Raw genomic sequence first — 16,452 nt, 5'->3', positions numbered from 1 at the left:
AATATTTTTTTTAAAAAATCCAGATTTATATTAATCATAATACATAGAAAAATAAAACAATACCTGAATCCCATATGTCATATGCCAGCAACAGAAGTGCATACTGTAGTCAACCCATTTCATCGTTATTAAACTTTCTAAAATAGGGGAGAGAAACACCTTTGATCAAGTCTGATATGAATGAAAAAGACACAAGTGATAAATATTTAAACATCTTTTCAGAGCTTGTTTCCATTTTTTCTTATTCCAAAACTGCTTAACCAAACAATTAAGTGCTGGAAAGTATCTTAAGATTTCAAGAATTTGTTTTTTTTTCCTAAGAGAATAACTTTATTTCTACAACTAAAAAAAAAAAAAAATCTTTTTGTTTTGCAAAGATTCATGTCCCTTTAAGAGTTTTACAAAAACATGGCTCAGATTTCACCACTTCTATAGACTAAAATGTTCATGTTCATCAGGACAGCAAAAGCAAGGAAATGTTCTCAAAACACTTCCAAGAAATATTTTTTGATTGCTATGATTTCCTATGGAAAGTTCAATATAGAGAGAAGTTCCTTATGTTTCACTTCTACCTTTTTAAATGATGTAATTGTGAAATTAGATTTAAAAATATCAATAGAGCAGAAAATGGTTAAAACGAATCTACAACTATTAAAAAGTCAGCAGATATTCAATGTTAATAAAAAATTTAATATATTTCAGTGAAATGTGTGGAGTTTGGGAATATTCAGAGCCTTTTAGTTCTGCTGAGTTTACTAATAGTAGGATTATTGATCCTGTCAAGGCAGTAAACTCTGAAATAAAATCACTTCATCAAATGCTGCTCTGATGATTAGTGCATCTCAGAGGCATTCAGTAGAAAGTGGAAGACACTTCTACAGTAATTTTTAAAGTAGTGTTGCTTTTTCTCTAAGTCCCAGCCATTATCTACCTGGTTTCATTAAAGGCTCATCAGAACAAGACAATCCTCATTTTCTAAAAAATACCCAACATTTTTTTCACATTGCTAATACTGAAAAAGCAGGTAAGAGGATTTTAATCTCTTATGTTCAAGAATCAGGCTATCATATCCAACTTTAGAACAAAACAGTTCAATATTTATAGATGGCTTGGAAATATTTAGGTATTCAAGTGAAGCAAAAAGAACTGAAAATATAAATTCTAACTATCATCTTTTCCTTGTCATAATATGAACCATTAAAATTAGAGTTTGAAAAGAAATTATGAAATATTGAATATAATACTATAGTGCAAATGGATTAATGAACTAAACACTTAATATATTTATCCAAAGGTTAACCAATCACACTGAAATATACTACTATATTAATACTATTATTCAAGCTCTTATAGAATAAGGTTTAAGAATAAAAATCTACACAACTAGCATATAGAATTTGCAGGAAAAAAAAATCAGATTTCATTTTTATTTAGCTTGTAATCCAAGAAGAATATATAAACTTGAAATAGCTTTTTAAATAACAAAACAATAAAACCCAGGTACATTCCACCCTTCCCTGAATGCATACGTCACCATATTTAAATACTATATAGAAAATAATTGGGAAGAAGATGAATGTGTGATAAGAATCTGTTTCTGGACCCACAGATGTGAAAAAAATAATAAGCCTTCTATGACTCCAACTTAAAGGGAAATGTAGGTGGCTCAAATTCTTCTTTTGATCAGTCACCACTTAGGTGTCCTCACTTGCCTCCAGCTGATGTGTTTCAACCTCACAGAATTTCTTGGTTGTAAGGGGAAGCCTTATGCAAAAGCATTCATTTCACATTTTTGTATCGCATTCTATTTCTATTGTTGTGGCCCTCAATAACTTCTATATTATCTGATTTTTCTTCAGATTGCCAAATCTTGTCATTTCCAAATTTGTAAAACACCACTTTTTAAAGTCAAGATCATTTAGTACTGGCTGCAATGCCAGCCTCTGAGGAACTATTCTAGTAATCTTTCTGCAGTCTTATACTGCTTTTTAAACATACATGGTGACATTTTCCTCTTCCTATTTTTTTTTTTTTTATTTTTAACTTAATTTCTTAGCTACAAACTCTATAATCCTTATTCTTCCAACTAGGTGAAACTTAATTCATATAATATTTTAGCAACCATTTTACTAAAACACAGAAACTTTTCTATGATACTCCTACAAGCAAAATTTCTACAACACAATATTTGAATGGTATATTGACAAGGTATTACACTGCTGACAAGATATCCTATTGCTCTGACACAGGGTCTCTGTAAACACGTTTCTCTTAGTGCATTGTCTGCTTTCTCCTTTTCTCCTCATTTTCTCCTAAATTGATTCATGGTTGTGTGGTCCATCTTTTGGTATACAGAACCATAAACCAAGACTTAAAATTTTTTACTTGAACTAGATTGTCTGCATTTCCAAACCTCATTTCCATTCACCACCCTTTAGATTCCACAGTAAGTATGGAATCTTTGTTAGTTAAATAGATGAACAGAAGCTCAGCTCTCTAAGAGATGTTTTACTTTGCTTGTTGCTATTTATTTTGTTGCTATTTCTTTTACTCTTGCCCGTGTGTTTAAATCAGCATGGCTTCTGAAAATTCAATGTAATTCCTGCAGTTTATAACACCCTTCCATGGAGTTTCTTATTTTCACTAGGACTTTATATTTTTGCTCATCAATTTTGACTTGGATCCTCACTTTGTTATATTATTTTTCCTGTGGTTTTTTTGATACTTAAACTTGAGTTTCTAAAATTCAGATACATCTTGTACTAAAAATCATTAACTTAGCAGAATTGTTTGAATATCCCTAATTTTATACTACAAACAGATCAGAGATAGGTAAAATAAATCCTTCAATTCATCCCAAACCAGCTACAGAAAACTGAAAAAAAGAATAAGAAAAGAGCACTGAGATGTTTATCAGATGAGCATCCTGAAGACTGGCATTTCTGCTAAAATTTTGTGTCATGAAAATATATCCTGACTTAATTATGGTCATTCAAATTACTCCCAAGAAATTAGCTTATTGGGGGTTTTAATGAAGTTTACAGGTCTGGGGAGTTTCTAATAAGTTTTAGAAACACACAGAATTTTTGTGGTGCAGAAAAGCAGTCAATATGTTCTTGAAAGTCAGCTGTCTTAGGTCCACATGAACAAAAGTAAACAGAATTCAGTGTTGCCCAAAATGAAGCTAATTCTGTATCCTTGGCCAAAATATATCTAACGAAGGTACCTCAGTTTGGACTATTCTAGGATGCCAAAATAGAAAAAAAATGAGATATCCCAGAGTATGATTTAAACCATCTCAAGCCTGAAGTGACTCTAGACGTGTATTTTTCTCTTTCCTGCAAAGAAAGCAATCAATTTAGAGGATTTAAGGTTTAAATTACTCAAGGTTTGAGCCCAGGCTACAACTTTGCTCTCAATGTTAAAACAGTGATAGATATTCATGTTACTCCATATTTTTCTAAAAATGCAAACAATGCCAATATACTATTTTCCTATCCTAAACAAACTTGTGCATTTCACAGCCTGATAATGAAACTGCCATACAACTCAGAAAGCAATAAAGGCAAGATCAAAAATTATCATTGTAGCGCTTGAAACTTATTATTATTTTAAATGTATTAGCAAACAAAAGTGAGAGTGAGAAGAAGGGGAAGAAATAAAGAAGATGACGAGCATCAAAACTAAAAGAATTTTATAAAATTAAGTGTTCACCTGAGCCTTCATTTGATGACAGGGAAGTATTTTACAAGATGAGATGAAAATCATATGATTACTTGAAAGAGGAAGAGGAACTGGGGAGGGGTCAGGAAGCAGAAATAAGAAGCTGACAAGGGGAAACGACCTAGCAAGATAGTACTTAAAGATTTATAGAAGGACAGGACAGTTCTGTATTCACTGCAAATATACATCCCATTAACAGACAGGAAATAAAGGAAAACATTTTTATCAAAAATTAGCTCAAAGGACTTCTATCAGCAAAAGCCTTTAGGTCTCACAAAATTTCTTTTCATCATTTGCACAGCCTGGACTATGGGCCAGTGTACCTATGAGAAGACTTACACAGTAATCACATGTCAAGTAAACTAGATGAGAATAGTGATTACTTTTAATGATTCTGCTCAACTGAAGTGATAAGCAAGTTACAAAAAGAGAAGTTTCTAATCAAAACATTATCATATATGAAAAACTGGGCTCTTTATACTTTGTTTAGGAATTTACAGATACAGCATTGGTTTAGGGTTCTGAGATCCAAGTGATTATTCATTGCTTGGGGGTTTTTTTATCCTGCAGTTGATCACATCAGTGCAGTGAGGCCATCCATAGACCAAGCTGAATGACTCACAGAGAAAAAAAGTGCAGGGAAAAGAGGGAGCAGAGGTGTCCCACCAATGTCCCACTGCCAGAACAGCACATGCTACAATTATCACCAGATAAAAACAGTTCCAGAGCAGGAATGAGAAAGAGGTGTCTCCATTTTCTCTACAAAGTATGACCTACTTGCAAACAAGTTTGGGTAAGTATTTGGCAGCAGAATGATACACATTAAAGAATTTAAATTAGACTGCACAATCTGTTTAATAAAGTATATTAAGATTGGTTTGTTTTTTAAAGACAAAATTTGAAAAATATTTTTTCCAAAGTAATAGCTAGCCTGTCTTGTAAAAATGTCTATATATTAAGTGTTATTATGACTATAAATAGATAAATGTCTATTCAATCAGGTTACTATCAAAGTTATTTTTTCAATCTCATCAAGTTTTCTTTTGTGAATATATTTTTTATTATATGCTTGTTTTAGAAGGAATTTAGAATCAGCATATTTATCTGTCTTCCTTAGTTTTTTGTTTTTTAAATGTATCAGTCAGTTAAATACAGAGCAGTATAATATTTCTGTACTGGAGAGAAGCTAAGAAACCCACCCACAAACCTAGCACATAATCATAGTCTGCCAGGATATATTTGTATTTTTCTGTATTCTCTCTTGAAACAAAAACTGCTTTAAAAAATGCACAGCAGAACTTGTTTCTAACACTTTCTTTTAATCCATAGTCGTGAACAGCTTTGCTGAGACTTCATGCAAATTAAATAATTCACCTTTGGTACTGATTCTTCACCTGCTTGCTGACTGACTCTCTCAAGACAAAACTAGCGTTGTGCTGAGCAAAATTTGTGACCTTAAACTATATGGCAAGTTTCAAATAAGATTTGTGTTATCCATAAGGATTTCAGACCCAAAGGGTTCAAAAGTAGTTGAATGCTCCATACTGTGCTACTGCTTTCCATAATTTCTAAAACTTCCAGAGAGCAGATGAGTACTTCAGGCAACACACAGCCCTCATAGACAATATGAGATTTCTGCTTATAAGATTTCAGAGCAACAGATTGCTTTCCAGACTGACTCTTCTTATGCCTACAGAACACATTGCTTATTTTACAAACTGGCAAGGAGAACAGATGATGATGATGCTTCCAGCAAATGACTTGCTCTGTATTGCTCTCCACAGGTCACTGCCTCCAAGGATTTCTCAGGACTGAGACCAAAAGGAAATAGCCTGCCTCAAATAGGAAACATTCAACATGCTCAAAAAGGATGCATTACTTTTCGGGCCAGAAAGTCTGTGACCAGCAACTTTTTCCCTTAACAGTTAACCACTGAAATGCTTTTCTGCATATTTTTTTTCAGTTGTTTTGTGTTGTGGCACCTGTTTTGTTTTAGCTGTCACAGTTTTGCACATATTCTAAGAAATGCTCTTATGATTGCTGCTGATAAAGAAGTTTGTTTTCTTAGTCTTTTATAATCGTTGACAACATCTTTTCATGTCCACAGTATTTATGACAGCTCTTCCCATGTGTATTACCTGGTGCTAACAGCATATGAGTACACACAATAGCCATAGAGTCAATAGAATCATAGAATATTTCAGCTTGGGAGGGACATTTACAAGTCTTCTAGCCCAACCCTCAATGCCCCAGTAGCATTCTCCTCAGCTGTGACACTTGGACTGACAAAAGGCAATGATTCCCATCAACATTTTTGGATCTGCTGCTATATTTGAATACTCCCTGCTCCTGTACACAATCCACAGCCAGCAAACCAGGGTGGGACACAGCACTCAGCCAGCACCAATGTACAGATGGACACAGCACAGCCATCCTGCTCATTCCCTTGGCATGTCAGCTCAAGGAACCACTCACATGGGAATTTCCATGCTACTGAGGGGATTACTACAAACCTTGTAAATGACACATCTTAATGGTACCTACTGCTAACTCCAGTACTGCCCCACTCTTCTTTCTCCTTTTTCATGTATTTGCTTGCATACAAAGTATTTTCTTAATGTTACTGAGATGTTGACATCTGTCATTAATTAGTACTAACAGGAACAGTAAGTGGCTTCCAAAATATTTGTTTATACTTCCCATCCTGATGTGATATTATTCTATTTAGTTGCTGAGCCTCTGCTCTTAAGAGTCTGCCAATTAAGGAAACTATGGGAAGGCTTTGTGATGTGTGTCAGATTTCATAATTTAGAGCTATTATTTGATTTTTACTTCTGACTAGATAGTTGATATCCTGCTTAACTTAAATCATTTAAAGCCCTATTTGATATTCTACATTTCTTTTCCCTTTTACCAAACATGTTGTTCCAAGCATGTCAGCTTGAGAATATTCCTTTCACTATTATTAATAGAAGAATAAATAAGAATATTGATTTCAGAAGTATGTATTATAACAGTGTATGGGATGTGGTGGTCTCTATGAGGAGCAGGGGGAGCTACCCCAGGCTCTTTCAAAATCTCAAAACTCCCCTTACTATTGTACTTAAAAATGAGAAGGTAGAACAATGGTCCTGTTTTGCTAAAAAAACCTAACACAAGCAATTTTTGCCAGCTATAACAGGAAACAATTTAGGTGCAAAATAGACTTCTGTAGATAGGATCTGCACCATAATGTTAGTGTCACTATCCACCTAAGTAGCTAGAAAAGGCTGTTTTACTTTCTCTGCCACTTTTCTCTTCACAAAATGGATAAGAATTGACAGTATCTTCCTGCTGCATCCACAAAAATGTTTTCTCTCTGTGCACTGGGCAAGGCTTTATAAGAAATGCAAGGAAAAAAAAAACCAAAAAATCAAGAATTTTCTTCTTTTGAAATTAGCCCATTATTAAGAGTTTTATACAAATTTGAACAATAAACAGTTTCAGAAAGCTCTGTGCAATGTATACTCTTTTTATTTCAGCATAATTCCTATTTTAAAAAGATACTTCACAAAAATGATCATTTGTTCTAAATGAATGGGACTTTGATTAGCCCTTAATAACTCTGGCAATCTAGTTAGTGAAAAACAAAGTAAGCCAGGGAAACTATTACCAGTGTTTTGATTAAATTACTGATCAGAAGGACTACGTGGCTGGTGACTGTTTTTCTCAATTTACCTCCTAAGCAACCCAGCAGTGGAAAATGCATCAGCTAAACTGCATATCCTCTGAATCACTCTTTTATGTCTGCCTTCTACCTGTAAACCATATGTAAGTTTGAGTTTACACATATTGTTCCAAGACATATCGTTATCTCAGTTCATAACTTTTAGTGTTTGACTTACAAATACAGAAAGATCACCTATGTGAGCAAAAAGGGTTTATACCTTCATTATCATTACAGAACTGTGAATAAAACCTTTCCACTCTCAAGATACAAAGTCATCAGCAATCCTGCTTTCTTTTGTGGATTTTTGAGGCTAAAAGTTGAATTATATTTTAAAGGGAGGAGTATGAAACTCAGAAAATTATTTCTTACCTAATTTTTAACTGCTTAATATTTTTACAGGATTTCTGCCAATAGTTTACACACACAGTGGTAATAATCAAGTACTTAACATATTGTTGGCATCAGCCAGCAGTCAGAGGCAGCTCTCCACAGAGGGGATAAAAGACTGGAACACCTCACACAACAAATATGAAATAGATTTCTCTGTCAAGTAGGTATATCCCAATATCCCTACATCACTAGTACTCTACTATGATGCTTTGCCAGAACCAGAATTTGTCCAAGAGTTTCTTTAAAAAAGACAGTATTGTATTACTTCCATAAATAAATTAAAAAAAAAAAAGAAGCAGTGCCAACAAATCACTGGGGAAAAAAATCAACACAATCAACATACTGAGCTATTCTTTACTTGCAAGCTTGTTCTAACTTTGGATAAAACCAAAAAGTGTAAAAAAAAACCAGTAAAAAAAATCTAAGGCAAAATTAACATTTAGATATGCATTTGTAATATGAAATGCAAAACAAATTCTTGAGGAAGTCTTTCCTAGTGGACAAAAAATAAATTGGCCATTTAGGAGCAAACACAGCTGAAAGCAAGTCTAATACCAGTGAATGCTGAATGGCTGCTGCAAAAAGTGCACTGAAATTTTGCTTGCCACTTACCCATTATTGAAAGGTACAAACTGCAGGTTACACTATATCAACAGAAGGCACTTAAGAAGAGAAAGGGAAAGAAAAGTTTAGGAAGTGAGTCTCTAAGAGCATGTTACCAAAGAGTGTGTCAAACCACACATCTGTCTAATGTTGTACTCTCGAGAATTCCCTCATTCCATGAGAAAGAATTGCATTTCAGTCATTAAAAAAGTCATTACAATGTCTAATTTGTTTATACAGCTGTTGGCACTAGTTTAAGTGGCAGAGGAGTTTTAACTGTTAGGTGGTTATCATAACACTACAGTAAGTAGGCACAACTGCAAGTGCCACACCTTATGCATGAATAATTTCAAAACATGGTTCTTTGTATGAGCAGGTGAGGTTTCAGGTATAATATTCCATCCCCATTTCCAATCCATATTTGAACAGATCTTAAAAAAACACCTATTAACTTGACTGTGCTGTGGTGCATTGATAAAAGCTTCAAAAATGCAGATGGAAAATTTAGTTGTTAGTATGCCAAATCAGAGTCAAAACAAAGTCTAAGCTCACTATTTTTGCAACCTTTTTGAGACAGGTAAATGGGCAAATGGCAGCATGGTGAAACAGAGTGCTCACCATGCAATAATAATGACAAGTAGTAAAGGAAAAATTAGACTGTCACCAGCATTTAATGTCATATGAAGTACTGGCATTTACTCCTTTAAGGAATGTAAGCATCAATTCCATCAGAGACAGTTTGCAGCCCTTTGTGGAGAAGGTAAATATTATTTTATGCATATCAGCTAGCACTCTAGTGCAAGATGGGATCTTTTCCAAATAAGTTCAGACATACCTTTTACTGCCCCTAAAAATCAGAAATAACTGATCCTGATAGAAACATTTAAATTTCCAGTATAGTCACTAATGGTAGGTGCCTCTGGAGATCTCCAGAGGGAGATTTGGTCTGCTTAATTTAAACAGACATAGGAGTATCTTCTGCTATGCAAGATTTCCTGAAATGAGGAAGACTTTATTTAACCTGTAAATACAAGCTCCAAATAATATCTATTACTTTCAAAAGCAGTATCTTTTTGAGATTGTCTTCTGAAAGAAAAAACACACTGAAAAGACCAAGGTCTTGCCTGTAAACACAACTCCAAAATATCACACTTACTTCATAACCTTAGTATTTGTACTTGCAAGAATGAGTAATTAATCATGGTTTTAAATTCTTAGGGAAGAAAGGAAAATAACACCCATTACTGCTTATGCCATATGACACTGACTTTGCCTATCTTGATTACCTATTAGAGTGATAGCTGCAGATTGCAGTATATAAAATGATATGCACTGAACCTCTAATTTGCCTGCCATGAAGATAAATGAATAGAGTCCATCATTTAAAACTCTCCAGAATACCAGCCTGTACAAGTAAGGAGTTTTACAGCAGAAAGTGACTTTTTCAAGCCATATTCAGCACTGACTGGGGTACAGCAGAGTTCATATCTGTTCCTCTAATTGCACTTTGTTGCTGTGAATATGAACCTGTGGAGTCCAGGGCACAGATTACAGCTGTTGGGGTCCAACACAATCAAAAGTTATATTGATTTTTTTGGTGAATCCACTATTTACAGAAAAAGGAGGATTACTGTGAGCCACTCACAAAGGAGAACTGTGCAGAAACCACAGCCTGCTGAAAAGAGATACTGTCACTTGTGCAACCAGGGGTTGATTTCAGGGGTTTAAAGTTTTCAACAGGAGAGAACCTGGAAAACAGAGATTAAGCACTTATATTGACATATTTTAAAGCTAATTCTTTGCTTGGGATTTTTATGCCTTTTTATATCCATCAGGAAAAAACAGAGGAGATGCTAAGAAATCTGTCCTTTTCTGTATGCACAGCAGAATGGTCTTGATATGTTTTCCTGAGTTAATATTAGATATGAGCAGAAAGGGGTCTCAAAAATATCTGTCCTTTTGCTATTTTCACTATAAAGATGAATTAAAGTATATAGTTTTTTAAATTTCAGGAATTATTAGTTTTGAAAAATTTGACCAATACGTATTGTTCCTACAATTTAAATTTAAAATTTAAAAATTTAAATTTTAAAAAGCTATTTAGAATTTTTAAGTTCAGTAATACAACTTGGATAGTTTGTTAGGTTTAAGTATGACTCTTTCTCTGAGGCATCACCACAATCCATTAAGCTCCCCTTATTTTCTTCCTATTGTAAGCTTAATATGTGATTCATTTTTTTTCATATCACATAGGACAAAAAGATGATCTTTCATATTTGAATCTCTAATTTACACTCCTCATCTTCCTTTCCCAAGTAGTAAATGGTGAAGAAGAAAGCTTTTTTGCAGCTTCTTCAGCCCCCTTTTTTTTCCCAAGGGGAAAAGCAGTTATATGTCAGGTCTCTAAGGATTTTGATGCTCTCTTTATGCCTTGACCCTATTTTCATACTCAGAGTTACAAGGAAAGAAACTATCCCACAGAAAGAAAATATACTTGGAGGTTAGTAAGCATTTCAGTATGTAAATTACATGTCCTTTTCCTCAAGATCCACTCAAGTCTTTAGGGACAAGGGCAAGTAAGCTCTCAAAATGAAATACTTTATAATGGAAATATTCTATTCCACTCTTTTAGGTACTCACTCAAGGAGAAAACAACACAACTTCAAGTCTCTAGAGGAAACCAACACAATAAACTATATTGAGCAGTTTTAATATAAAAGGAGGAAAGCATTCCTGATAGATGAAAGACCTTGGAACTTACCAAGTAATATTTGCAAAGTTTATCTTTGTATAGTATTTTGGAGTTATTAATTAAATCATGGCATCTCTTGTAGGGAAAATTGCATTGATTTTCTCCCCATTGTAGATGCCATTTTAATAAAGAAGAGAGACAAAAGCATGATGTTGAAGCTGGAGGGATAAAAAAGATATTTCTTTTAAGAAGGAAAGAATAATGATTGCCTTTGAACTTCAAAACTAATGCCACTTCTCCCAGAAAACAGCACTACTAATGGAAAAGAAATTTTTCTGTTTTTTTTTTTCTTTTTTCTGTTTCATCACTCTTTGTTTTGTTGTCAGAGAAGAGTTATTGCTCACAATTACAGATATAAGAACCAAGAGGTTTTACTGTGAAGCTATCAGTAATATTTCAACACCAGAAACCATGTGGGAAACTGTATTTAAAAGCTGTCAAGAAGATGTAAAAACAGAATTAAAGCAAGTCCTTAGGTGGATCTAAATGCACCAGGCAAGAAGAAGACATTTAATATCTCTAATTCTCTTGTTTGGGGAATGGGTAACAGAAGAGAACTGGAGACAATAAAAGTGAGAAGCTTCACGGTCTCCCTAAGTAGCATCTCCTTTTACCAGTGCAGAGGACAGGGTTAAATGGGTCACTGACAAGAAATGCCTTTAGAACCTTTCTGGTCACTGAGCCTTCAGAGATCAGAGTTGAAACTTTTCTTTTTAAACTGAAATACAGAGCTGTTAGCAAAATAACTGTTGCCTTCAACAGAATTGTTTTTGTCCTTTAGTTCTGGCTATCTGTGCATATAAATGTGGCATGTAACTAGAGATACCTGTAATCCTGTAAACTTATTACAATATTATGATTGTACAGACACATATTGGAATTGACTTCCATGTAAGCCTTGAATTTAGTAACTCACAGGTATGGACATCAGGTAATGAACATCAATTTGTTTAGCAGTGGTTTTCATTCAAACTTTCTAGTTTTTCTATCTGACATCTAAACAAAAAACCTCACAGAAATGTAAGTTAAGAAAGAATCTAGATTTAGTAAAGAGGGAAGAGGGAAATTATGTTTTATTGTTATGTAAACATATGCACCCACTTAATATCCCTAAATCATACCATTTGTTCTTCTGTATGCCTACTGCAACTTGAGCTGTGGTACTTGTAGGTACAGATGGCCCAGCTGCCAGAGCCTCACTTCCTACACTTATCTACCATATGCAAGCCTTTTAACTAAATAATTTTTAATAACTGAAGTGAGAAAGAGAGCAACTAGTGTTTTGCTGTAGATGTGCACTCAGCAGAAACTTGAATTAACCTTTATGGTGCAGTAAATTAATACTTTCATTATTAAAGAGATGGTTAGAACTATACTGTATCCATAGGAAAAAGTGTCTTACCTGAATAATATGTTTCAGCTTGTCAATAATTTGACTTATTACAGGATCTGTTCCCTTCACTTTTACTTCTGGATTTTCAGACTGAGCTTTGATTCCACTGCCAACCACACGGTGTGTATAGCTAGTTTAATACAGAAACACACATAAAAATGGTTTAGTAACTTACTCCAAGAGAGTCATCTTCTAGTTTGTATTATCTCTCGTGGCACCAGCATACCTCTTTAATGAGATGCATTAATTTTGTGCACATATTTTTTCACAAAAAAAGAAATGCAACAAAGGATAATTACCTTCCACAAAGTTCTGTTATTTATTAGCACTTTAAGTTTACTGCAACTTTAATAAGAAAAGTTACCTATATTTTGTAGCATGAAACATTCAGCCCTGTGCATATCGTTTTGTGTGTGTGCCAAAAGGCCGTGCTCCATTTTGATTTTGCTAAATACAACATGATGATTGCCTAAATGTGGGACAGGTTTTCAGGTTTTTAAAACAAACTCCAGATTCCATACATACTGTATGTTCAGAAATAAACCTGAAGTTTTCCAGTGTTTTTGTGAGTACACGCACAGACAAAATATTTAGTGAAAAATAACAGCCAAATTGTGCATAAATTATTTAGCATTACATAAGTTACATAAGTAAGAGTAGGTCAAAATGTACTTGATATACAGATATATAAAAAAAGAAGTAAAGAACAGATATAAGCTGCTTCAAAAAAGAACTGCTTGAGTAAATAGAACATTGTTTATAATACATCAAAATTCAAAATACAGTAAATAAACTAACCACCAAGCAGGGGATTCTGTAGCTTACTAAGAAGTAATTCTTCATTCAACTTGCAATATATGTAATATTCAAGTTATGCAAGAAAACCTGAATATCTACCTTCTCATCACAGATACTGTACATTATGCAAATACTCTCCATATGCTATATTTTTTCAGTGTACTCTATAAGAGGATAGCTCTATATGTCTCTGTCTCAAAAGTATTTTACCAGCTGTTATGCTGTAAGAAAAAGAGAGGAAATTACTTTATCAGAGTAAAGGAATGTCTAATTCCTGCCTGTTAGATCCACATATAAGCACAGACAACACAACATATTCAAATTTTGCAGAATGTCTTTTATGAGAAACGATACAGGTCCACTTAACTCTGCAGAGAAGCTTGCAGATAAGCTAAACAATGAATGCAGATCAGTAAAACAAGGTTGCCACATAACAACAATATTTTGTCCTTGATCTTTACTTAAATATCACCCTAAATGAGATTTAGGATGTTCCTGAGGAAGCATACACACTGAATAAATGAGTGGCTCATATTCTTGAAAAGGTTTTACTTTGATTTACAGCAGACAGCTTTTTGTGCAATGGAGCTATTTGCCAGCTTGAAGTGCTGGGTTAAAGCTTTGTATAGGGGTGCATACAAAACCTGCAGTCTGCCTGCTAGTCTTGGGTCATTGTTTAATGCAGCAATTTGGGCTGGGCCAACAAATCTTCTGGTAATTCTAAGTGTGAAAAATTAAAATTAAACACAAAAACCTTAAAAAAATTTCTTTGGAAGTCATTTGCATAAAACAAATTATAAAAATAAATAAGGAATTAATTCCAGCTGAACAGTACTGCATTGACCAGAAAAAACAACTGGTTTGACTTGACATACCAATTTAATGCAATACCAAAATTTCTCTTCACACCATAGAACCATAAAAAATCTTGAAGGTTATGTCTATCCCTTCTATGCAGTGGCCTTGTGCTGTTTCACAGCATGCAAAATCTGTGTTCTCACTTTCTGTCACTCAGAATCCTTCAATTAACACCTTTCTTTCAAATGCTCCAAATCCAACTATTGCACATTTGCCTGTGAACTGCATAACTGTGCAAAAGAATATTCTTTCTCTTTTTTTAAAAATTCAATAATATTCATTTCTCTGACCATGCAGGAAGAAATAAATTGTGCAGAAGCCAAAACTTCCCTAGACTACAATTTTATTAGTTTAACTCACCTGGGAATTATTTGGTTATGACTCATTCAAGACTGACTATCATTTCTTTTCCAGCTATTTCTATGATGAAATCAGAAGTCTTGCACAGCTGGTATTGACTCTCTTCTTTCACATGAGAGACAGTAGCTGGGAAAGTAATGCTGTCTTGTAAGTGGACCTGAAATTAGGAGTTTCAATCATGTACTGCAACCTCTTCAGAGCCAACATTCTCTAAACTCCACCTTTTTTCAGTTGAGAGTGAAGAAGGGCAAGAAGCTGAAGCAGAGGTGATGTGCACTGAAACAGTGACAAGCAGCACACTAGTGCTTGTGCATCTTTAAGTCTATTTGCATTGAACAAATATTTGGATCAATAGGTACTGGTAGTAACAACCTTGGTATTACTTTTTCTTATTTTCTCGCTGTTTAGCACCATTACACCTTCTTTCTCACTACTGACCTTTCTCTCACCAACAGCTGGCATGATCCTTTCTGAGGTTTACAGAATGAATTTGTTATTTTCCCTGCTTTCTGCTGCCTGCAGGCTCCTTTTTCCTCCACACCATTCCCAAAGAGAAGAGTATACCTTTCCACCTAAAACCTTCACAAATAACTGACTGCTTCCAAACTCTTCAAATCCTGCTCTGTGAAAACTGGCACATTTCATCCCAGTCTCCTGACATTTTTGTCTGTTACAGGCTCCAGGAGATCCCAATTAATATACAAGTTTATGTCAATAGAGAAAATAACAATCCTTATATACCAGCTCTTTGGACCCAATATTGGTATAATCACTACACATGCCAAAGTTTTCTGGTTAATCAAATTTACTAGATATTTACCACATTCCCACTCTGACTCTTAAAGGAGTTGGTATTTCTCTCAAAAAATCCTTATACTTTTGAAGTGATGTGTTCTAATTCAAGATTTGTAAAGTTTTTACTACTTTGAGAGTTTTAAATTTGCATTCCAAGACTTCGATCTTGAAATTGATCTTCCAGGTTATGAATGTGAGTTCTCTCAAGGAACAGGAAGTAACCATCACATATGGGAAATGAAGAGCTGAACTCAAAAACTTAAGATTAATTTAAATGGAATTCAATTTGGAAGAATGTTTTGCCCAAAATGTATTTGGCTTGCTTGGCAAAAGCAAAGCCCAGGGGAGGCTGCAGGAGTGGCCTCTGGGACAAGGTGGCAGAAGCTTTCCCCATGTCTGGCACAGCCAATGCCAGCCAGCTCCAAGACAGACCCACTCCTGGCCAAGCCCATCAGTGACAACAGGTTTAAAATGGAGAAAAAGCTGCTGAGCAAGAGGAGGTGGACAAGATGAACTGAGAATATGAGAGGAACAGCCCTGCAGAGCCATGGAGAGAGCAGTCTGTGCTGGAGCAGGTTTGCTGGCAGGTGACCCTTGGGAGGACCCACATGGAGCAGCCTGCTCCTGATGTACTGCACCCTGTGGAAATGACCCATGCTGGAGCAGTTTGTGAAGAGCTACAGCCTATCAGGACCCATGTTAGAGCAGCTCATGGACAACTGACTCCCATGGGATGGACTCCATGCTGGAGCAGGGCAAGAGTGTGAGGAGAAAGGAGTGGTAGAGACCGAGTATACTGAATGCCCAAATCTGAGTACACTCAATGTACTGAAGTAGATTAATATATATGTTTGCATTTTTCTAGTTATTGGAAATCCTAACCCGTATTAAATTTCACTGCAAGGTGATCCAGCTTTGGCCAACTGACATTAAATACTCTCATTTAATTTTGACTTTGTTGTAATTATATGCTCTGATGAGTCATAAGGTAGATTGAACACTTTCTCCTTTCTTCAGGTGTATAATAAGGCATTGACAACACCTTATGAAGCATTACTTTATTGATTCTTA

General features: G+C 34.8%; 1 protein-coding gene across 1 annotated transcript in view; it reads right to left on the bottom strand.

Annotated features, from left to right (window-relative positions):
- Positions 1-16,452, bottom strand: part of GPC5 (glypican 5) — a 311,688-nt gene that overhangs the window by 92,432 nt on the left and 202,804 nt on the right. Inside the window, exon 7 of the mRNA XM_056491777.1 lies at positions 12,580-12,700. Within this exon, the coding sequence (XP_056347752.1) occupies positions 12,580-12,700 (121 nt within the window). The remainder of the gene's footprint in view (positions 1-12,579; positions 12,701-16,452) is intronic.

Source organism: Oenanthe melanoleuca, chromosome 1 (assembly GCF_029582105.1).
Source record: "Oenanthe melanoleuca isolate GR-GAL-2019-014 chromosome 1, OMel1.0, whole genome shotgun sequence".
NCBI lineage: Eukaryota > Metazoa > Chordata > Aves > Passeriformes > Muscicapidae > Oenanthe > Oenanthe melanoleuca.
Note: the sequence above shows the minus strand (reverse complement) of the source record. Positions and strands in the feature narration are given on the sequence as shown.